At 51.7% G+C, this 23,012-nt stretch overlaps 1 protein-coding gene across 1 annotated transcript in view; it reads right to left on the minus strand.

Annotated features, from left to right (window-relative positions):
* Positions 1-23,012, minus strand: part of GRIK4 (glutamate ionotropic receptor kainate type subunit 4) — a 415,050-nt gene that overhangs the window by 59,417 nt on the left and 332,621 nt on the right. Inside the window, exons 12-13 of the mRNA XM_045080424.1 lie at positions 22,573-22,680; positions 16,057-16,260 (exon numbers count right to left, since the gene is read on the minus strand). Of these exons, the coding sequence (XP_044936359.1) occupies positions 16,057-16,260; positions 22,573-22,680 (312 nt within the window). The remainder of the gene's footprint in view (positions 1-16,056; positions 16,261-22,572; positions 22,681-23,012) is intronic.

A 23,012-nucleotide genomic window follows, 5' to 3' on the forward strand; every position in this document is an offset into this window, starting at 1 on the left:
GCCAGAGCAGGAGTTTGTCGCCAAGCAGGGGAGGGAGCCTATCTGAGGGCTGCAGAAGATGAGAAATAATTCCTCAGGTTCTGGAAATGTCTGGAGCAGCCCAGGGCTCGCGGCGGCTTCCATCACTGTCAACGCTGCCATTGGCACGAACCACACCGGCCTGGTTCTCATGCTGACAAATGGTGGGATGTCAGTGGCTCCTGACGAGCTCGAGGATGGCACGAAAAATAGTCTGTGAATAAGCCCCACAGAGCCTATCATGGTGCTGGCCAGGAACTGTGAGATGGGGAGGCCAAGCCACGGCAGTGAGCAAGTTGAACGCCGCAAGACCTTCTGGAGCAAATTCATTTCTGTGAGTGAGGAATGGCCAGAGGACAGAGGGAGCTGTCACTCTAGGAGTCTTTGAAGCAGGCCTCTCTGTTCAGAGGAAGATGAGAGCTGAGCAGGGCCTGCCTGCTGGGGCAGGGCGGGGAGCCCCGGCAGCAGGATCTGATGACTGAGGTCCCGCTAGGGAAGCAAAGCCTGGCGTGTGCTCAGGGCAGCTCTGTGCAGTAATTAAAAGAACATGCTGTGGACCCATCTGAGCTCGGAGCCCGATTCTGCCACTCTGTAGCCACGTGACCTTGGACATGTTTAGCCTCGGAGCCTGTTTGCTGGTCTACACAATGGGGGGTGATGAGACTTTACCTAGTAAAGTTCTTTAAGGAATCAATGAGATAATATTTAGAAAGCAATTATTAGCACTGTCTCTGGTACATAGCAAGGGCTCACCCAACAGGGCCGGGATTATCTTTAGAGCACTTTCCAGCCAAGGGACATGCAGAAGGTCAGCAGAGGGAGGCATGAGGGCTGGAGCACAGCACATGAGTCTCAGGTGAGGGGCACTGAGAAGGCCACAGACAGGTGAACCTCGAGCCTGCTCCGTGATGCTCAGGCCTCTGTCACCCCTCAACACACAGACTCAGGGGACAAAGTCAGCAAGTACAATGGGGACAAGGTTTATGACAAAGGCAGTTAGAAGATAAATGTGTGTGGTTGGGGGGGGTGGCTGAGCAAACACCCAGTTAGGCCAACTGGAACTGGACAGGTGGACAGTGGTGGAGATGTGACTCGGGGAACAGATCAGGAGACCCTGGGTCCATTTTTAGAGCCAGACAACTAACCCTGGACATTCCCACCTCATGGGGAGAAGACAGAGGAGTGGGGTCGCTGAAGCTCTTCTTTCTCAAGATAATATGGGCGTGCCAAGGGGGGTGGGGTTGGGCGTGGAGGAAGAGGAGGCAGGGATTTACGGGAAGCCTATGCAGGCCTATGCAGCTGCTTGTGAAACGGCAGCCCCAGAGAAGGCATCAACTCCAACAGCCCAACCTACTGAACGCCGCAGTAAACCTAGGCCACTGGTGTGCTTTCCCTAGTACTAGTCCAAGGGGTTGTCTGAAGATCTATAGCTAGTTCTTGGCATTGGGCTGTTCTGTCCAGGCTCTAACTTCTTTGGGGTCAGAGGTTGTAATGGTTCGTTCTTTGCCTTTATAGCATCCCATTCATCTTTCCATCTGTTTGTCTATCCATCCATCAACCTATCCATCCAACCATCTGTCCGCCTACCCATCTATTCATCCGTCCGTCCATCCATCCATCCATCCTGCAATTATTGAGTACTACTATATTCTGGGTCCTATACCATTATGCAGATGATTAAGACAGATGTAATTCCTGATCTCTGAGAACTTCCATTCTAGAGAAGGGAGACACACAAGAATCAAATATTCCCATAATAGGCAAGACGACTTTAGATGATGATGATTTCATGGAAGATAATGCAACAAAATAATGTGGTAGAGTGTGACTAAGAGAAAGGATGGAGGTCCCTTAGGGTGGCAGGAAAGAATGCTTCTCAGAGAAGGTGACACCTGGCTTAGACATGGATAATGAAAGGGAAACAGCATATTGGACTTGGGTAAGACAGGTTTCCAATAGAATAAAGAACAAATGGGGCACCTGAAGGGCTCAGTTGGTTAAGTGTCAGCCTTCGACTCAGGTCATGATCTCCAGGTCCTGGGATCAAGCCCCGCATCACGCTTCCTACTCTGTGGGGAATCTGCTTCTCTCTCTCTCTCTCCCCCTCTGCCCTTCCCCACTGCTCACACTCTCTCTCCCTCTCTCAAATAAATATATATATTAAAAAAAGAAAGAAGAAGAATGAAGAGCAAACGTATGGGCCATGTGCCAGAAAGAAGCATGTGTGTCCAAGGGACAAAGACAATGTCAGTAGGGGTACAGCACAGAGAGTGAGAACCAAGTGATGGGGGGAGAGTCAGAGCCCTGTGGGCTCTGGATCAGTCCTTCAGACCCCAGCGGTATTAGTGAAACTGTGGCCGATGCAAGACAGAACATAGGGGAAATGAATATGCTCATTTAACAGGGGAGCAAATGGTGGCCCAGGAAGATTCAGCCACTAATATAAGGTTCAGGGAAAGACCCTGACTTTCAACTCAAGCCCAAGAGGACACGTGGACTTACCAGCCCCTCATCACCTAAAAGAGGTGCCTCCTTCCCCAAGAGAAGGCCCAGAGAGCCCCTCCCTCTGGAGGGAATTTCTGCTCCTTGTGCCCCTTTTCCCCACAAAGGCAAGAAAAGAGGGGGTTCAGAAGCAGGCCACCACCATTGCATAGAACCTCTGGAAGGCTGCGGGACCTCCCCACTATAGGAGCAGAACTGGGCGGGGGCTGCTTGCTCTGTGTTGATCTGGTAATTTTATACAGTGACCGGGCATGGTGTAGCCAAAGGACACAGCCCAGGCCATCCCATAATAGGGAAGAACCCAGCCCGGGCTGTGTGTACCTCCAGGAGCAGGTGGGCATGCCTGTGTGCATGTGTATGTTGGAGGGATGGGGATGGATGGTGGGGAGGCTGAGGACCTGAGCTGTGAGCCCAGAGAGGAAGCACAAGCACAGCCTCCTGTGCTTGGAGAGATGGGTAATAGATGCCAGCGATAGGAGAGAGAGGGCTCACGCTCCATGAGTGACCACATGCCAGGCACACTGCCGAGACTGTAGGTCACTGATTCATACTCTAACTCAGAGGTGGCCGCTAGCACTTCCATTTTGAGGATGAAGACACAGTGGTCAGGAACGTTGGGGGACTTGCCCTCATGGCTCCCATATGGCAGAGCAGGATCTACACGAGGGCCCGAGGGGCAGGAAAGGGGTGTGAGGACAGGGATGAGCACAGCCAGTCCTTCCATTTCTCTACCATGTGTATCCCAGTGACTCCCAAAGGCAGAGCAGGCCCAGCTCTGCCCTCCCACTGGCCTTTCCCCATGACCTCTGGTCTTTCTCACCCTCAGACTCATGTCATGTACATCTCTGCCACCTAAAGCTATTCTTTTTCCTTGTACTATTTCTCAGTTCATGACTTTACCAGCCACCTGTCATCCAAATCAGAGGGCGGGAGTCAGCCTGGAGTCTGCCGTCACCCTCCCTTCCCTGCTCTCTCCCCGTTGGATAACCAAGGCCCATCCATTTCACTTCCGCAAAGCCTGCTTCATCCATTACCGCGACTCAACTCTCCGTGCTGCTACCATTATTCACGTCTTCATTTGAATTATTCAGTAGTCTCTACACTGGTCTTGTGGCTTCCAGGGCCTCCCCATGCCATCCGTCTACTGAGCTGCATGGGCACTGATGGTTCTCAAAGTGGAGAGGCACGGGCACCAGTGGTTCCTAAATTGGAGACGCGTGCCCACACATCACCAACCAGGGCTTTCGAACTTGAACGTGCATCACAGTTGCCTGAAAAGCCCGTTCAGAGGCAAACTGCTGGGCCCCATGCCAGAGTATCTGCTTCAGTAGGTCCGGATGGGACCCCTGAACTTGGAATTCGGGTAAGTCCTGGGTGATGCTGCTGCTGCTGGCTCAAGGACCACAGTTTGAGAACTAGGGCTCTACAACGCATTTCTACACTAAGGATCCAATCCTGCTTACAGACGCCAGTGGCTCCCTACTGTCTTTAAAACACAGTCCCAACTCCTCACGGTCATTCTCATTACCTGGCCTAGATGTGCCTCTCAGGCATCACCAGCATCAAGCTACTGACCTCCCTTCAGCCTGGGAAGAGAGTACAGTGCACGACTTGTGTTCCTTAAAGCTGTCAACCATTTCAGATGCCACGTCTGCCCACACAGTTCCCCGCCTGCGAATCTTTCCCCCTGGTGCTTGTCAAATTCCTACTTGTCCATCAAGGTCCAACTTGACTGTACCTCCCTTTCAGGCATCTCAGTGAGTTAGAATGACTGTGGACTTTGATGTCAGACAGCCGTGACTTTGAATTCAAGATCAATCCCTTGTTAGCTGTGTGACCTTGAATTAGCCTCTCCACTAAGCTGGGGCCAACCCCAGCATCTTCATTATAAAATATAAATAATAATAGTTATCCTTCCAGATTATTGTTGGAGAGGAACTGATATATGACAAATGCCTGGCAAGGAGTAGAGTCAGTAAACGACAGCTATTATTATCATTAGCTCTGCTCCAAAGTTCTGCCTGGCTTCCTGGGGACGAACTCTTTCCCTTTTTCTCTGTGTTCCCACAAAGTTTTGTATGATTCTATTTTGCATATATCACATGTATGGCCGCATGATTTTCACACACCCAGTCCCATTCCCAGTGTGGTTGGGACCATGCTATGACATATAAAAGCTCGCCCTCCCAGTAGATTTAGTGGGCATGTGGTTTGGTCAACAAAAGGCTCTCTCTTTAAGAAGATGATCTATACAGGTAGTTACAGGCTCAGATCACAGTACTTGCTTGGCAAGCAGCGTGAGGGCTGCTGTGCAACTGTATTTGGAGGTTCCATGTATACAGCATGTGAGTTCAGTGGAAGTAAAGACTGTGCCTTACCAACCTGAAGCCACAACTGATGTTGAATCAGTGCATCCAGGGGCAGGTAATATTGGCTGAGGATGGGAATATCTCATCAGGACGAGTTGGGTCCTGGCCTCAGGCTCAGGGATAAGTTTCTTATTCCTGGGTAAAGGGGAGTCCAAGGACTGGGGTTAGCTATATGAGAGACTCGGCTTGAAGAATAATCAGGAACTGAATTATTAGAATTGGGTGGTGAACAAGAATATGCTTTGGGGACTGAAAGAGAGGTTAAGTGCCTGATACTGAACTGGAGTTCTTGAAAGCTCTCTTAGAGCCCAGAGCCTGAATGAGCCTGCAGATACATCTCAGCTCTGCCGTGTGGGTGGGCAGTTAGGACCAGAGGACCCTCAGAAGATAATAAGATACCCTCTTCTATAGCTTCCTTCCCCACCCCTGCCCCAAATCAATTCCCTACTGCCTGTCTCTTCTGTGAAACAGCAAGCCAATCTCTTGGAAGGCTTTTAGAGATGCCTTAATTAATACATTTCCATTTCCTTTTGCGGACCCCTCATTCCCCTTAACAGCTGGACTCCGTGGGGACGGCGGAAATAATTCCCAAGAAGTGAGCCTTCTGACAATTTCCCGGGCTGCTTCTAGAAGCCCATGGGGTTTGGAGGAATTCCCAGTCTGAAGCAGCTGACATAGCTGTGAACACGGCTGAACTCCACCCTCCCCCGGCCCCCGGACATACCCACATCCACTCCCCTCTTGTGGAAGAGAACGACCACAGGGTTGGAAGGACAGGGAGGCAGAGCCCTGAGGTCTTTTCTTGAATCTGGGCTGAGCTTCTCTGCCCCTCACGCTTTTGAAGACTGCTTTAGGGGACAGAAGGATTTAAGTTGTTCACCTTCGCAGTGGTGTACAATGTCATTACTTGGTCCTGCCTGGTTTGGGGCTCCCCTAGCCACAGACTCACATCTCTTGTGGCCACAATGGAGCAAACATTTCTTCAATGTGCCCGTGCTCCCCCTACTTCTACATCACCACGACGGTAACCTTCCAAAGACGGAACCAAATCTGGTCTGCCCTTTGGTCCCAGGCCCCTAGCACCGTGACCTACACAGTGCTACACAGCTGATTCAGACTATTTGATTGATAGTCTGGTTTTCTAAGCCTTGGCTTGATAGCTGGGTTGCCACCAAGAGACAGCATCAAAGGATGAGGGGTGATCTCGCTAAGTTTATGCACGGAATACTTAGTGCATGGCGCCTTGTTCTGTAGGATTCAAAGCAACTGTTTTGTAATGCTTTGCTGTGTTCCAGGCACCGAGTTGGGTGCATAATGAGGTCTAGATGAGTAAGATGCCGTGCTTGCCCTCAAGGAGCTGCTAGTCTTCCTTCCACTAAGAATCCATCCCAACAGCCTCCTTCAGAAGTCATTTTTGCCTCCAATGTTGCTATTCAAGTATGATGTACTTCGTATATCTAATTTAGGACTTATCCCATACCATCTTGTGTTAAAATAATTTCTGTTTCTCTGCCTGCCCTTCTAGCAGGCAGAAGAGCCTAAAGGGAGAGCCCCTAAAGGGAAGCTCCTAAAGGGAAGGGACCTGGTTTTAAAATCTAGCACTCCCAGGTGTTGGCCTCTCTGAGGCTGTGAGTTCTTAGTCTGTAAAAAGGAAGCAGTTACAATAACACCCACCTCCAGGAGAAGGGGGTTGAGGATATAAGTGTCAGCCAGATGTCCCCCTCCAGCAGGCCACTCAGAGCCATCTCCCTTACTGCCATTTTCCTGGAGCAAGTCTATTCCCTCCTCCCCATTATTCCAGCAAGCAGACACAGAGGACAGGAAAACTCGGCCAAAGTCACTCCCTGCATCTCGCGGGCCCCTTGCGGGGCAGCAAGAGGAGCTCCTGTGTTGTGCCTGGCCCTTGATACTCCTACGGTCTTTCACTCCTGGGGACTCAGCTTTGAACTAAGCAGAGATGTCACCAAGTGTCTGGAGCAGAGGAGACACATATGGCCAAGAGGAGCAAGGAGAAGGAGGACATCTGAAGGCCTTGGCAGAACCATCTGCTGAACCTGGGGCTCACCCTGCCTCGGCCTGTGGCTCTGCAGGCCCCGTCTTGCGGGGTGCAGGCAGGGCGCTCCTGAACGGGGAGAGGGAAGCAGTCACGGAGGTAGACAGGAGAGCCCCACTGCACTGGTGGCTGCTGACACAGTCGTCTCTGAAGGAGGGGAGTGTGGCTGTAGTCTCAAGACCGCTTTATCAGCTTTTTATCAGGTAGGTAAAAGGAGGTGCGTGACGGGAAAGCAGCTTTGAGAATTGGAAATGAGACAGAGCAGTGTAAAAGCAGGCACTGCTGAGAGGGAGGGCGGGGGCGGCTGTAGCCCAACATGTGGTCCAGAACCCTGGCCCTTTTCTTCTCTAGGACAATGGTATGTGAATAATGAGCCAGGCGAGATGGATTTCCTCCCTTCCCAAGCCTCTGGGAGCCGTAAGCCAGCATGGCGACAAGACACGCCTCCCGCAAGATGCTCTTCCAGAAAGGACCTTTCCCAGAGTCAAACAGTCATCGTCTTCCCCCGAGAGGCAGGTACCCAAACCTGCACTTAAAGGCCTTCAGGAAGGGAAGCCCAAACCCCTCACCAGGTCCTAGAATCAAATGCTGAAGTCCCTACGTATCACCATCTTTTCCTGGGCATTGCCCCCACCATGGCTTGACAGCTTTGACTCGATGGCCATCTGTCCACCTGGATCATGGGACAGATGCCTAATGAGTACACCCACATCTGGTCTTCCCTTGTCCCCTCCACTCCCCTCTCTGCTACCACAGGAACCTTCAGGAGCCAAAGCCAATTAAGGCACTCCCATCTTCGAACAAAACAGACCACCGTGTTCTTCAACAGCTCCCCGAAAGTCTTCTGGACACACTTAAATATCCAGACTCATAAATCTGATCACGACGGGCCCTGCCTATAACCCTACTCTCTCCTGCTCCTTCCCGTGTCTGACTGCAGCCACACAGAACCGCCCACACCGGTCGGTCTGTATCTCGGCCTTGGCTGCACCAAGGATAGTCTTTTCGACCAAGATGATCCTTCTCCATCCTTATTACTACGTCCTTTCCTTGGTGAGCCCTTCCCCGCTCACATGTGCCCATACTTCTCCCAGACCTGCCCCTGTCACTCACTACCTGCCTGACCTTAAATAGGTTCCTTGTCAGCTTTGTGACTCAGTCTCCTCATATGCAACATTTGTTGTGAGGACTAAAGGAGTTAATTAATACAGTCAAGTGTTTCAAGTGCTTAGAAGAGTGCTGGGCTCATAGGAAACAATAAATGTCAGCCATTATTATCATCATCATCATCATTATTATTACCATCACTATTAATATATCGCCCTGTACCATAATTCTTGCTTTACCTGTCGGCCTCTTAAAGTGATGCTGGACTCCTTACTGGCAGCTGTTCACATCCAAATAGTGCTTGTTAGAGAGTGAACTTTGATGAATGAACGAATGAATGAATCAATCAATCTATCAATGAGTCAGTGAATGATCACTGAAGCCCATCTCTTCCTGATTTGAGGAAATTCAGAAAGCAGGTCTTCCTGGGGAAGGTAGAGTAAAATTCTCCCTGAGCCTGGCTGCTGCATGGGGGTAAGAGTTGAACACAGAGTTTTAGCCCCTTGGATTGGCATCTTTCTTTTAAAGAACAGAATTCTATGACCTATTTGCAGTTAAAATATTCTCTGGCTTCATGGTGAAAAGCAATCCCAGGGGACTTGCTGCGGTTATTTTTTTTAGCTCCGCAAAATATCTCTGGACAGCCTTCCCCATTGGTCAAGGCCACTCATGGCCCACCCCACCAGGTCTCTGGCAAACTGGCTCCTCAATCCTTTCTCAAAGGGGCCCAGTAGAGGAAATGGAACGAGGCATTTCAGCTTCATTTACACTTAATTTATCAAAATGTCACTGGTAAGAGCAATTTGATGTCAAAGGCTTATGAGCCTTGATTCTAAGCCTTCCAAAGCCCTTTTCTCTTTGAACCTAATATGCCATTCTGCCAACATGGTGTTGAATGCCAACAGGGTGGATGGTTCTGCACTTCGAAACTAGAGGAAGACTCTTTCTCTTCCTGAATGTGCTTTCGAGCTGGGTCCTATGGATGTGAAATGCAGTTCCTCCCCTTCAGGATACCAGTGCTCCAGGCTTTACCAACAAGGATGCCTCACCCAAGCAGAGTGAGACAGGAAGGCATCATGGAGGTCCTCTGCCCAGATCTTTCACGTTCCAGATGGAGTGCAATCCCTTCATGGGCCAGAGCCAGATGTGGGTACCAAGTCCCAGGCACCCTCCAAAACCTCCGGCTAGAAGGACATCTCTGAAGTGAATGCCAGTTGTGGCTTTACGAGGCTGCCCTTCCAGGGGGATGGGGTCGTGTGCCAGCATGGACTACTAGGACTCAAAGCCTAAGCCTAACCCTGCCCCGCCACTCACTGGCTGTGGGACACTGGGAGAATCATTCTGTACTCCTAAGCCTCAGGTTGCTTTTCTGTAAAACAGGGATAGAAGTACCTACTTGATAGCACCGTGGTGAAAAGTAAAGCATGAGTGCTTGTGCAAGTGGTTTCGGACCTGAAATCATGGCACAAAGGGGAAGCAATACTGAGACAGCACCCTGGACAGAAACACCCCGGGCGTGCTGCTCCCCAGCTATCTGCTGCCATGGGAACACTGGAGTGTCAGTGAACCCCACCCTGTGTTCTGTCCCAGGCCTTGTGCTCAGTTCTGAACTCTGAGCAGCCCTTCCCATAGTGAGTTCACTTGAAGCAACATGCCAGCCCTCTGCTCCACAGCTCCCTCTGGCTACAACCCCTCATTCCGCTTCCCCACAAAAGCTAAGGCTTCTTTAAAGACCATGCCATCAGCCTTGACCATGGCCATCAGATCTCAGTCCAGCTCTGCACTGGGACTGCTCCAGCCAGTGACTCCCATCCTGCTAAATCTGAGAAATGCTTTTCGGTACCTCCTTTCAAGGGCTGCAAAACTTCTTTATCCTTTCCCTTTCTGTGGCCTCTTGGGGATGTGTTTTTTTTTTTCCTGGGGCATTCTTCCCCCCTCAACGCGTCAGCAGCAACCTCCTACTCACGGGGCACTCTAGCAGCTACTGCCTCAGCGCGCCGAGCCCACGGTAGCCAGCTCTCTGAGGAACACCTCTACCTGGACGTCCAGAACGCATTTCAAAGTTCCCAGTTCCAAAGCGAAATTCGTTCTCCCTTCTCCTCCCACCCTGATTTTCTCTTGAATTTTCCACCTCAAAGATCAGCAATATCATCTACCCTGATGTCCAAGTTAGAAATCTGGGAGTCTTCTTACTGGGGCCCTCCTCTTGCATTGTCCGCACTCTTTTGGTCCCTGAGTCCTGAAGATTGATCTATTAAGGGGTTTTCAACAGGTTACAAAACAGCCCGTCCACTATGACCCCATTGCTATTGTTACTTCTGTAAAGTATATATATTTGTTAAGAAATCAGAGGGATGAGAAACTAAAATGATAACCAGGGGTACTACTGGATGCTGGAACAATAAATGATATTTTTTTTTTTAAAACATATATTTTTAAAAAGATTATATTCTTTTGTATAGAAGAAAAACTGTTACCTTTCAGATAGCCTTTGGATGTGTACCTTCTTTGAACGCCCGAGCTACTTTTGGTTCTTACCACCTCTTGCAACAGTAAAGCCTTCTCCATGGCTTCCTTGCTACTGTCTCACCCCCACCCCCATCAGCTGTCCCTGCTCCACATCGCAGGAGGACACATGGGCCCTTCATCAATGACCACTGTCTGCTTCCTAACCTCATTTCCCACCACGATCCGTTTGGATATTCTAACCTAAGATGGAAACTATCCATGCACCTTCGGCCCAGGATCTCGTGCTCCCTCCTCCCGGCATGCTCTTCTCTCTCCATGTCCCTCCATGTCTGGTCAACCTCTCTTCATCCTTAGAGATACTGGTCTAGTGTCACCTCCTCCAAGAGTCTCTCCTAGATGTCACCAGCAGAATTAGGAGCCTGTTCTCCAGCCCTCTCTCTATGTACCCTGCTCTTTCCCATCACTGTCTTTCTCATCGTGCTTTCAGCCAACAGTCCTCACCAAAGAGTGCCCTGGGGCCTGTCTTAGTCATCTTTGTATCTGAATGCCTCGAACAATTTCAAAGAAAACTCTAAATAAGTTTATTGGAGTGCTACAGGAGGACCCCTGAGACATTTCCTGGGGCACCTCCCACTTCACACTATTCTAGTCCATCCCCTCCTCTCTACCAAATACACCTCCACCGACACACGCCATCACTGTGGGCAGGCCTGCGGGCTCATTGGAGAAAGCTCTGACTCAGGCAAAATGAAACCAAACCCAACAGCCTCCCTAAAGAGTCACCCTTCTCTTCTCCGCTGCTCAAACATAGCACAGGCATGAGAGGCCATCTACCTGGTCCAGCTGATGGGAACCCACTTGTCACGGGATCTGTGCCAAGAGACAGATTCTGGTGATTTCCAAACAGATGCCGTAAACATGCTCGAATACTCTTCTGCAACTAATACGCCATGTGTCCGGGCCCAAAGGCCTTGGGTCAGTAGGTGACAATGGACATGAACTCAGAGGCTCTAGAACACCCACAGGAGAGGGTCCACACCTCGGCACTGCTCTCCGTCTCACTCACATGTGCGGGAAGCTGCTGTATTCTTCAAATACTCTAAAGGAAGAAATTTCTTAGCCAGGTTCCACCCCCCGTGTGGGGTGTGTGGTCCCCCTTTATGTCCAGCTTTCTTCTCTCCTGCTGCAGTTCTAATTGTCCTCACCTTGCTAGTTGTCCAGGGGAAGCTGGTGGGCAGCCCTGTACACACACACACACACACACACACACATACACACACACACACACACGCTGGATGCCTTCCCCTCTGCACGTTTTCTTTCCCCAAAGCCACAAGTGCCTGCAGGACAAGCCCTGAGCCCTGACACGGAGGCCCTGGCCCAGAACCGGTACACCCCCATGAAGAAATCTCTGACTTACCCTGGTGTGATGCTATAAACAATCGTTTACACCCTTAGCTGTCATCATGATTGGCTTAGTTTCATTTCTCGAATGGGGGAAGGCCATTTCCTTAAGCCAAGAAAGGGGCACTGAGACACCTGGTATGCCTCAATGAGCCTAGTCATAATCACTCCTGAGGGACGCCTGGCTGGCTCAGTCAGTAGAGCAGGGGACTCTTGATCTCGGGGTTCAAGCCCCACGGTGGGCCTAGAACTTACTTTAAAAAAAAAGAGGACTTCTGCTCAGTGTTACCTGTGGCCCCAGGCAGGTGGCCTCACAGCAGCTGTGTCCTCACAATCCACAGCACATTCTATCACTTCCTTAGTGGCTGAGGCCCTGCCAGCATGGCGTTCCACCCTCCCGGCTGGCCCAGCCTACCGTCTGCTCCTCCTGACCCTTCGTGGAGCCCCACCTCACCCCTTCTTCCTGTGCCTCCAGCCTCAAGCCCCGAGGCTTCCCGAGGCTGCTGAGAGACAGGAGTACGCGGGGCCTCCTGGGACCCAGGTTGCACGGGCTCATCTGGCTGCAGGCAAGGCCGTGGGCAGGGAGGTGACTCAGCGGCTTAGGCCCGTCCACCGTGGCTGGCTCTAGGGGTGCTGTCACTGTTGCCTCAGGATCTGACTTCTTTGAAGGTGGCCATGGGTTCTGGGGCACAACCCGGAAGCATGGGGAATGTGACCCTCTGTGGAGTGAACCTCAGCCAAGGAGAAATGAGACTCAGCACATCCGGAAGGAGCTGACCAGAAACGGAAGCTCAGAAGAAGGTGACCAGAAATGGAACCTTGGGTCCATCTAGCATCAGAATCTGTGTCCTCTGAGACCATGAGCGCTGAAGTCAGAGAGATCCGAGCTTACAGTGCTGACTCTGCACTTACTAGCCATGTGATCGTCAACCTCTCCAAGCCTGTTTCCTCAACTATAGAAGGGACAGATTCAGGGGTGGTGGGCTCGGAAGTTTCTTCTGGCTAGAACATTCCAGACTCTGCTGTTCCAGCCTCTGAAATGTCCCTGTCTGATCACACAGGATGGATCCAGGCTTCAGGACTAACGTAAACCACGGGGACCATCTTGGCAGGCGTATCAAAGCCTGAACCTGGGGAGCGTGGGGTCCCTGCATCACCCAGTCCTGCCCAGGACCAACCCCCCCAGCATTCAGCAGCCTCTGGGCCTATTCTTCCAAAGGGAAAAGACTTCCCTCCCCGGCCGTCTTGCCTCCCACGACGGGATCCCGCTGCCCTCCGATGCATTCCCATAGCTCCTTCTACTTTGCCTCACTTGCACTTATGGTTGGAGATTATATAGTAATAATTTTTTGATTTCTAAAACTATTTTATTTATTTGACAGACAGAGATCACAAGTAGGCAGAGAGGCAGGCAGAGAGAGAGAGGGGGAAGCAGGCTCCCTGTTGAGCAGAGAACCTGATGCGGGGCTCAATCCCACAACCCTGGGATCATGACCTGAGCAGAAGGCAGAGACTTTAACCCACTGAGCCACCCAGGCACCCCTGGAAATTATATAGTAGTATGATCTCTCATCAACATCCATCTCTCACTGGTAAGATTTATGAGGGCAGAGTCCATGTTCACTTTGTCCCCCACTGTATCTCCAGCATCTGAGTAGCAGAAGGTAACTAATAAGTGGTTATGGAATTAATGATTTTAGGAATTAATTAATTAGTAATACATAGCCAGTGGGGCACCTGGGTGACTCAGTGGGTTAAGCCTCTCCCTTCAGCTCAGGTCATGATCTCGGGGTCCTGGGATGGAGTCCCACATTAGGCTCTCTGCTCAGCGGGGAGCCTGCTTCCCCCCTCTCTCTGCCTGCCTCTCTCCCTCCTTGTGATCTCTCTGTGTCAAATAAATAAATAAAATATTTTTAAAAATATTACATAGCCAAGTCTTGATGAGACCAAAGCAGCAGTGTTTGGGCTTGAAAGCCCGCCTGGGCGGAATTTTTAGGATCCCTGGTTGATAGCCTAAGTCCTTTGGTATGGAAATGCATGTCCTTGAGCCTCAGACTCCCCTCCTCTCCCTGCCGGCCTATGTCAATGCTCCTTAGGGGGCTTATAAGGGGACTGGCTGTACACTAACTCTGGCATCCCTGAAATCACCCTACCCGTCACCAGGCAGCCCAAGGGTGCTGAAAACAATGGGCTCAAGGTGACCAAGCTGGTTGGGAAGAGGAGGAGGAAAAGGCTCGGCATGTCAGCTCTCTGGGGTTTAACCACAGGGCTGCAGGGCGAGATGCAAACCAGAAATCTGTTCCAGGAGGGGCTCTGGGGCTGAATGGAGAAGGAGCACACGCGTCCTTTTGTGCTGAAGCACGGGCATCGCTGGCAGGATGGGCTCGAATCTCAAAGAGAGCAGACAGCTCTCGGAAGAAATCTTCATCCCCAACCCCTGCCCCTGTGAGATGTTCCCAGGGCTCCTTCTAGGCCTTCTGCAGCCTTCTGTTGATTGATCAGTCCTCTGTGTGCAAACGTCTCCCTGGGAGCAAGGCCTCACTTCAAAATCAGCTCACACTGGAGCGTTCACAGTTCCCTGCACAAGTCTGGCCATGTACCCCGCCGGGTCATTGCAAATGCTGTCTCTCCTGCCAGGCCACCCTTTCTAAGCACCCCTCCTCCTCTGCTCTTCAATATCTTTCATGCTCATGTCCAGATAGACCATTTCATGATGCACCGCCAAGGACAGCTTTCTTAACAGCCTAACATTTTTATCCTTGAACACTAGGATGACAAAAATTTCCCACGTCCCAAGTGCAGTACATAGGAAGGGTTAAAATCATATTAACTCAAGAGAGCAAGGGCAGGGGGGAAAAAAAGAAGGAAGGAATGAAAAGAAAAAAGTCAGACTGAAGGGAAGGGAGATGTGGAGGGAGGAACCATCAAAAGGAAGGAGACAGGAAGGGCCTGGACAGAAGGATACCTTTCTCCGTGACATCACAGTCCAGCTGCAGTGGTGGGTGGTGGGGGGAAGACCATGGGTCCTGGTGTTAGACAGATCCAGATTCAAATCCCGACCCCGTTTCATATTAACCTGTGGCTTCCGACAAGCCATTCAAGCCCTCTGAGCTTCAGATGGCTCGTTTGTAAAATGAGGATAACAACTAGCTAAAAGCTATGTTTAAAGAGGATTAGAGATAATGTATGTAAAGCACCTTGCACATTGGTGTTCACAGAGAGGCTGCAGAAGCCCTGCAGGGGCTCCTTCTGCACTTGGAAAGCACAGAGGGGGAGAGGGCTTGGTTCAAGGTCGCGCTAGGAACCCAGGTCTGAGCTCTCTGCACAGAATTCCCATCAGCAGGACTCTGGCCACAAAAACTCGGTTATGGAAACGTGGACACTGAATCAGTAATGACTTAATTAATTTTTACGGGTGTTAATAGTGTGTACCAAAAAAACAAGAGAATTCTCCCTGGAAGAACTTTCTCTATCACTGCTCTAACTGAGCAAATGACTGACATTCTGTGACGCTCACCTGCATCTTAACCAAGTCCCCACATTTACCCTGGAAACCTACAGCCTATCCAAGTGCACCTTGACTCTGGGTCTGTAACAGCACATTAACAACCACAGACAATAAGACGAGAAGCAAGATAACCATAACCGTGACCAATTGCTCTGACAGTCCATCCCTTTCCCCCTGCTATTTTACTATATCTCCCCTGACAGCTCCTCTCCAGTGTCAAAGTCAAAGGATGTGATGCCTTCTGCTCTCCCAGGCCTGTCCAAGCTCTGTCAGGGGATACTACTGAGCAGTGAAATCATCAGAACACACAAAAGCACCAGGCTCTTCCAGAAATGGACCCCAAACAATCATATCCATGTTGTTTGGCCAAAACCTCCATTACTTGGAACAGGTGCTGAGCTGGGAGAGCCATAGGGCAGGGACCATGGTGGTCTCGTTCACCGATGTGTACCAGCCGTGCCTGGCTTGGTGTCAGCTCAGAAAAGATTTGTGCCACAGACAACTACATGAAAAATGCATGATGGACTGAATACGTGGATGGCTCATGAGTATATGGTACGACCTTATGCCCTTCTGCCTCCCTCCCTGGCCCACCTCCAAGTCCAGATCACCTCCCCTCTCCTTACCCTTGTGATCAGCTCCCCGACCATTCCTGTCCAGGTGCCGTTGGCCTCAGGAACACCGTACACACCATCCCCGACCAGGCGGATCTTGTAGTTGAACCGGAGGATCTCTGCCAGCTCCTTGAGCATGTCCACACAGAAGCCCTCGTAGCGGTCATTGCCTTCCATCTCCTGGTGGTTCCCCTTCAGCATTAAATACGGGTTTTCCTGCAGCAAAACTGGGCAGCTGTCATTCTCATCTTGTTCCTGGTGTCTCAGCCACAAGGGATGGGGGTGCCAAGGCCGAGGTGGGGGGGGAGGGGAGTGATGTGCGTAACGGGGGCTACTCTGGAGGTGGCAAGGAGCTCTCCTCCCAACCACGAGGCACTTCTTTTACCAGGACCACGCAAGGGTCCCCAGTGCACAGAGGATTGAGCTGAAGACCCTCCACCTTGTTCAAGGTCATCATCCAACCTTACCCCCCATTCCATCCATTCTGCCTTTCCCTTCCTCTTGTCTACTGCACACAGACTTATCATAGGACATCACAAGATACTAGGCTGCCGACAACGCAGCAAGGCAGTGTCAGACACCCACGGACCAGCTGCAACCCAAGGCAGAGCACATCTAGCCATGAGAGCTCTGGGAAGGAGGATGGGGCTCTCTGGTGAAATGTCCAGAGAAGTTTCTACAGGGGAGACAGAATCCAAGCTGGGCCAGAGGAGCCTGGAAGATGGATGGGGGAGGTATGAGCAGAGGGCATCCTAGACAGGGGAAAGGCAAGACCCAAGGCATGATCATGAGTGAGAAGGAGCATGGCCTCCTCAGGGCACAATGGATCCTCCTCTCAGCTGGAGTGTGGGTTGTGTGCGGGGGTGGCTGCGAGGATAAATTAGATGGGTTAGGGTCCGATGGGCCTCGGAAGCCAGGACAAAGTGGAGACACATCGTACACACATGGAACGGAAGCAGGGAGGGTTTGCAAGACTTAAGGGTTAAGGATATCAGATTGTAAGACAGAACACCTGGGGGAAAGGCCGGACTGTCTCCTGATAGGAGACACTGAGTCCTGAGCCACAGTTTGGCTTGGGTAGGAGCACTGGGAGCTGTAAGAGACAGCGAGAAGGTCAGGCTGGACAGCAGGGGCTGTGGGGCATCGAGGGTAGGGGCCCTCACACTTGTGGGGCCTGAGTGGATGACTGAGGACGGCAACCTCACCCACAGGGATGGTTTGGAAAGGAAGAGGATTTGCAACATGTTGAATGTGGGGTGCTGGTAGGCTGTCCAGGAGGAAGTCCTGGCTGAATGCCTCAAATGGGAAGTGAGAGCAAGACGAGGGCAGGGCCTGGGAGGCTTCTGCACCGAGGGGGTGTCTGAAGCTGCCGGACATGTGAGGCCATCGAGGGGGAAGCCCTGAGGAAGGACAGAAGAGGGACAAGACCTTGATCTTCCACTGTGGGAAGATGAAGAGCTGCCCAAGAAAAACGCAAAGCAGAAGTAGCCAGAAAAGCTGAAAATCAGGAAAATGTGGCCACTGAAAGCCAAGGAGGTGAGGAGGGGGAAGGAGAGTGCAGACATTCCCACACAGAGAGGAAGCAGGGCTGCGAAGGGCACCTGGGCCAGGTGTCGCTGGCGACCCTTCCAAGACAGGTTCAGGGGGGCTGGCAGGACTCTGCAGGAATGGGGAGCAAATGAGAGGTACATGAGAGAAGGGACCAGAATTCTGAGATGTTAGGGGACAAAGGAAGGCAGGCAGATGACCTCTTCACCTGACGGCTACTGGCCATGTCTCTCCTGCAGCTTCAGCTCCCCCGTCTGCAAACCACAGGGCTGAAGGACTCCCCTAGTGTCCACCAACAGCACGATTTACGATCCCCTAAACTGGAGGGTAGCTGGAGGGGTAGCTGGGCATGAGTAAGGGGGTGGCAATGGTATCGGAGGATAGGAGGGATGTGGGTATACTTGTAGCAGAGGGGAAGGATCCCGCAGATGGAGAGATGAGCAAGAGAAGTGCTAGCTGGTGGGGCATTGTGGAAGGGGACAGGGCCAAGGTGAGAGTGATGCTGGGAAGCGGGCCTGGAGGTGAGGTGAAAGCATCGATGGACGTGGGATACAGAGAGGAAGGGAGGCGACGGAGGGCAGGGAATCCATGTCAGTCCCCAGAGTTGGGTTGGTGGCAGGACTGAAGACTTGGTGTGCAGAAGGGTTTGACAGATCTGCTCAGGGGTTAGGACACAGAAGGAACAAGACATGAGCCCAGGGGGTGCCAAGGCCCAGCTGAAGTTGGGAGGTTGAGAGCTGGGAGCAGGGATTACAGGGACAGCTGGGTGTGGGACAGATATGAGGTGGGAGGGCTGAGCATCATGGTGGGGATTGTGTTAGAAGGTAAGAGACGGAGGTGCTGAAATGCCGGTTTGCTGAGCTCGTGTTGGGTTGGGGAAGATGGAGAGTCAGACAGATTGGAGGCCATGAGGGGATGGTATGGGAGAGCGATTATGTGGGTGGGAAATGGGAGAGAAGACAGAATGTTGTCTGTGAAGGAGAGGGAGCTCTGAGTCAAAGGTGATGTGGTTCCGCTTCATGACCAAGTTCACTGCTGTGTCAGTGAGATAGGCCAGACTCTGCCTTCCACACATCCTGTCCTTGATTCAATGGTTTCTCTCTGCCTCAAGTGCTCGCCCTCCTCTTCTTCTGCCTATCCTAACTCACCTCTGTCTCTGGGGTCCCATCACCTCCTCTGAGGCCAGCTCACTTCTCAGAACTCCCACTACACTCACCGCCAGGGCCCCACAGGGGTCCAGTTCTCCTCTAGGATGTGCTCCTTGGATGGGACCTGGATGGACTCTTCCCCTTCTTTGGGAGCCCCATCTAGCTCCAGCATTAGGTACTCATGGACTGAGGGAGAAGCACTGAAGAATAGTGTTTAGCTGGGCATCCCAACCCTGGACTGGTAACATCCTAGTCTATCGTTTTTTTTTTTTTAAAGGTTTTATTTATTTATTTGACCGACAGAAATCACAAGTAGGCAGAGGCAGGCAGAGAGAGAGGAGAAATCAGGCTCTCTGAGGAACAGAGAGCCTGACACAGGGCTCAATCCCAGGACCCTGGGACCATGACCTGAGCCGAAGGCAGAGGCTTTAACCCACTGAGCCACCCAGGTGCCCCCCTAGTCTATCTTTAATTAACCCTGGGAGTTTCATGAAATTCTTCTCCCCAGATACTCCGTACTCTCATGGTAATGGAAAAATTCACTGACATGTTCAAAGTAAGCATACAAAAGACTAATCCTGGAGGGAGAGACAGGTGGGGACAGACAGCAGGGGACAGACTCAAAATATCAGAAAGGTTGGGGTTCACCAGCACTTTGGAGAACATGGGAACGCACGCTGGCCTGGAGCAGGGCCCCTGTCTCAGCAGGAGCGTTGGGAGAATGAAGGAGGTAACACAGGCAAAATGTTTAACTTGGGGTCTGACACACAGTAAGTGCCCAGGGAGTGAGAGCTCCGGCTAATTCTGTGCAAATACATCATTCCCATGTCCCAGGCGTACCCCCGAAGGAACAGGAGACAACAGGGATGTGTGCTGAGTTTTAAGGGATAAGCCCTTCTGGATTACCACTTGCCAAGGATAACCCACAAATGGTCCCCAGGGACTAAATTAAGGTAATCATTCCTGGAGAGAGTTGTTGACTTGTAGCCGCCAACTCAAACACACACGCACGAGGCAAAATCTGTGTCTGAACTCTGCTTACTGTGTTATTAAATGTCCCCTGACACAGAGGAGCCCTGCTGTCGCCCTTTACGAACACACATGTGCATATATGAACATGTGAACTCACACATGCACACGCGCACATAGAGTCAGATGGCTTTTCCCAATCTAGAAGCACAACCCGTGGTCTCAGCATCCCTGTGGTTTCACGCCAAAACTCTGAGCACCGTCTGAGTCCAGCCCCTGAGAGGCAGGAAATACAACCCAGTGATGTCCCCACGTCCCTCACAGCCTCTGGCTGGCTTTTAAGGGACATCTCCCTACCCTGGAGGAAGAAACTCCTATATTCAAATTCCAATCACTGAGCTCCCACTTTATGCCAGGAACCCCAATCTTCTTGGAGTTTTCGTTCTAGAAGGGGAGTAGGGCGGAAGCAACCACCTCTAACAGGAGAAAGAACCACAACAGAAGCGTGGGCAAAGTGCTAGAGATGGGGAGAGGGCAGGAGTCAGGTTAGGGAGGACTTCATGGAAAAAGTAACATCTCAAAAGAGCTTTGAAAGGTGCACAGGCAATTCCGGAGAGAAACGGGTATTGGGGGAGGGGTACTCTGGGGTGAGGGAACAGCATGTGCAGAAGCAGGCAATGGCATGATACGGTGAGGAAATGCCGGGCAGTCCCGGACTACCAGAGCCCAAGTCACGTGGAGAGGAAGCAGGTACCGGGTACAGCAAGCTGGGCCTGATTATGAGGGGTTTCTAGTCCAAGTGCAGGGGCAGTGGGTCCTCCTTAGAAAGGTCATGCCCACAAAGTGGTAGAGAGTGTTATGGGCGGTAGACTGAGCAAGGGAGAAGGGAGCCTCCAGGGAGGTCACGCTCAGGTGAAAGAGGGACATGGGCCTCAGTTGGGGGATGGGCTTTGGGGACAGACAGCCAGGGACAGACTCAAGAAGCACTTCTGAGGTAGAGAAATCGGCGGGAGGGCAGTCCCCACTGTCGTGCTCAGCCGGGACATCAGCTCGCCATCACCCAGGTCCGCCAGGCTCCTCCAGACCTGAGGAGGGGCCGTGATGACACCACTACCCCCCAATCTTTCTGGCCTTTCCACGTTGGTTCAGAGAAGCTAAGGCTGGAGTTGAGAGGGGAAGTGACAAAACCCCGGGACTGGAACCGCTCTTTCCATTCTTCCCTCTGAGCCTGGCCTCTGCCTGGAATATTCTCTCCCAGATAGCCACGTGGCTCCCGCCTCCGCCCAACAGGTCTCTGCTCCGGATTTCCCCAGTTCAGTCACGTCCACACGGACACCTATGCTCTGGCACCCTGACTCCCCTCCTCCAGCTCTGTCCATTCCCGGGTACCTACAACAGTGCCCAGTGTACAGCAGTGCCCCCCAAAGAGTCACTAAATAAATTCACGAAAATACTCAGTGACTCCGTTTCCTAACATGAAGGGGAAACTCAACAGCATGGCATCCAGGTCCTGAAGCACTATGGGCCCAGGCCACTTTTCTGGTCTCAACCTTTCCCCTCTCGACCAAGGCCTATTTCCTGGAGAAGCTGCCTTTTTCAGCATTTCCTAAACACTCTATAATGCTGTCCTTCATTCATCTCTCCTCCCCGTCGCTCCGTCTTCTGGAGCCCGTTTTCAGTGCCCCTTCTTCTCTAGGAAGCTTTGCTGACTTTCCTAATGGGATGGGACCCCTCCCTCTTTCAACTCCCAGAGTGGCAGGTGTGCCCCTCTTTCCTGAATTTGATTGCACTCTGCCCACAGTAGATCAAGAATTCCAGTCTAATGTTCCTGTGCCCCAGGAGTTCATGAAGGTAGGGATGGAAGTCCCCGAGCTCTTTCATTATCTCAAAAAGCCTAAAGAAACAGACGCATTTGCAGACCTCGTGCATTCAGCAATGATAAGGCTGAGCAGACTAACTAGTGCATCGAGTCTCTGCTTTGGGCTGGAATTATATCAGCGTGGCTACAGTGGTTATCTCCTGCTGATAAGACACTGCGCCAGGCAGGCAAATACGCTTTTGATTCGTTCAGAGGGGAAGAGTGAGGGGAGAGGAACAAACTAATTATTGCTTAATATATGTCATTGGGTTAATTGATAAATCTTGTAAAACATGAGGTCTCTACAGGGGAAGAAGATGACAACCTTGGCCATGAATGCATTTGACCCCTGCTGTCTACTAAATCATACCCTCTTTGAGGCTAGAGACCATGTCTTACTCATCTTTGTGTCTCTGGGAATGTGCCTGACCCATGGGGAGGAGGCTTTGGTAACTGTTGACGAGAATTGAATCAAATAAAAAAGGCAGATGGTTCCTTACTCTATAGATGGAGAATTCTTTTGACCATCTGGAAATGAAGAAACAAGCCATAAAAACCCATGGAAATTTGGGGATCTACTGGGAGGGGGCATATTTTATACACAGTAGGCACCAAACGAGGTAGGCTTTTGTGAAAGAGTGGGGCCATGGTGTCAGACTGGATCTAGTCCCCTGCTGGGCTCCTCCCCTCCCCCACCGTCATGTCAGAAGGTCCCCTTCCCTGGGCCAGGCACAGCCACCCTGGCTGTCTGGGTGACCCTGGAAGAGGCATCCGCAAATTGGGATGTCTCTGCACTCCATCCCTCTTCCCCAGCTGCTCTGGAACTCATCAGATATCATTTCCATATGAAACAGCAACTTGCGTGTAATTACAGTGTCATAAATTGGCCTCGGCGCTGTGATTAGAGCTCCCATCTCGCGTTCTCTGGGAAGCCCGGGTGCGCTGGGAGCTGGAGGAGGCACCCCGGGGAGCTGCAGCTGGGAGGCCCGGGACCACCCCGCTTACCAGGATGGTGGTGACAACCAGGGTGGTGTTGAAGAGGCTGTCGGAGATGTTGGAGGCATAGAGGCGGCTGTCCATGCTGAGCCCTTCCGCCACGTGCCACTGGCCGATCTGAGGAGACACAGGAGAGAGGGCTGGGAAGGAATGGGGTGAGGAGGCAGCTGGGGAGCAGGGCTACTGAGGTCGTGGGCGGACCTCCAGGGTTGGAAGGAGCCGAGAGGCCAGTCCCCTCCCTCGGGCCGAACCACATGGAAGCCATAGAAGAAGGCAGGGAAATGGAGTATGGAGAGGGGCTGGATGAAGGCAGGGTTACCGTTCCATAGGGTTGAGGGGGTCCGGGAAGATGGGGGGTGCTGAAAAAGGGAAGTTCCGAGACATTCGTTCACACGGAAGGGAACGAAAAGTGGGGAACTGCATTACCTGAAGGCAGGAATAAGACACAA

Source organism: Mustela putorius, unplaced genomic scaffold (genome assembly GCF_011764305.1).
Source record: "Mustela putorius furo isolate JIRA1106 unplaced genomic scaffold, ASM1176430v1.1 tig00000460_pilon_pilon_pilon, whole genome shotgun sequence".
In the NCBI taxonomy this organism is placed as follows: Eukaryota; Metazoa; Chordata; class Mammalia; order Carnivora; family Mustelidae; genus Mustela; species Mustela putorius.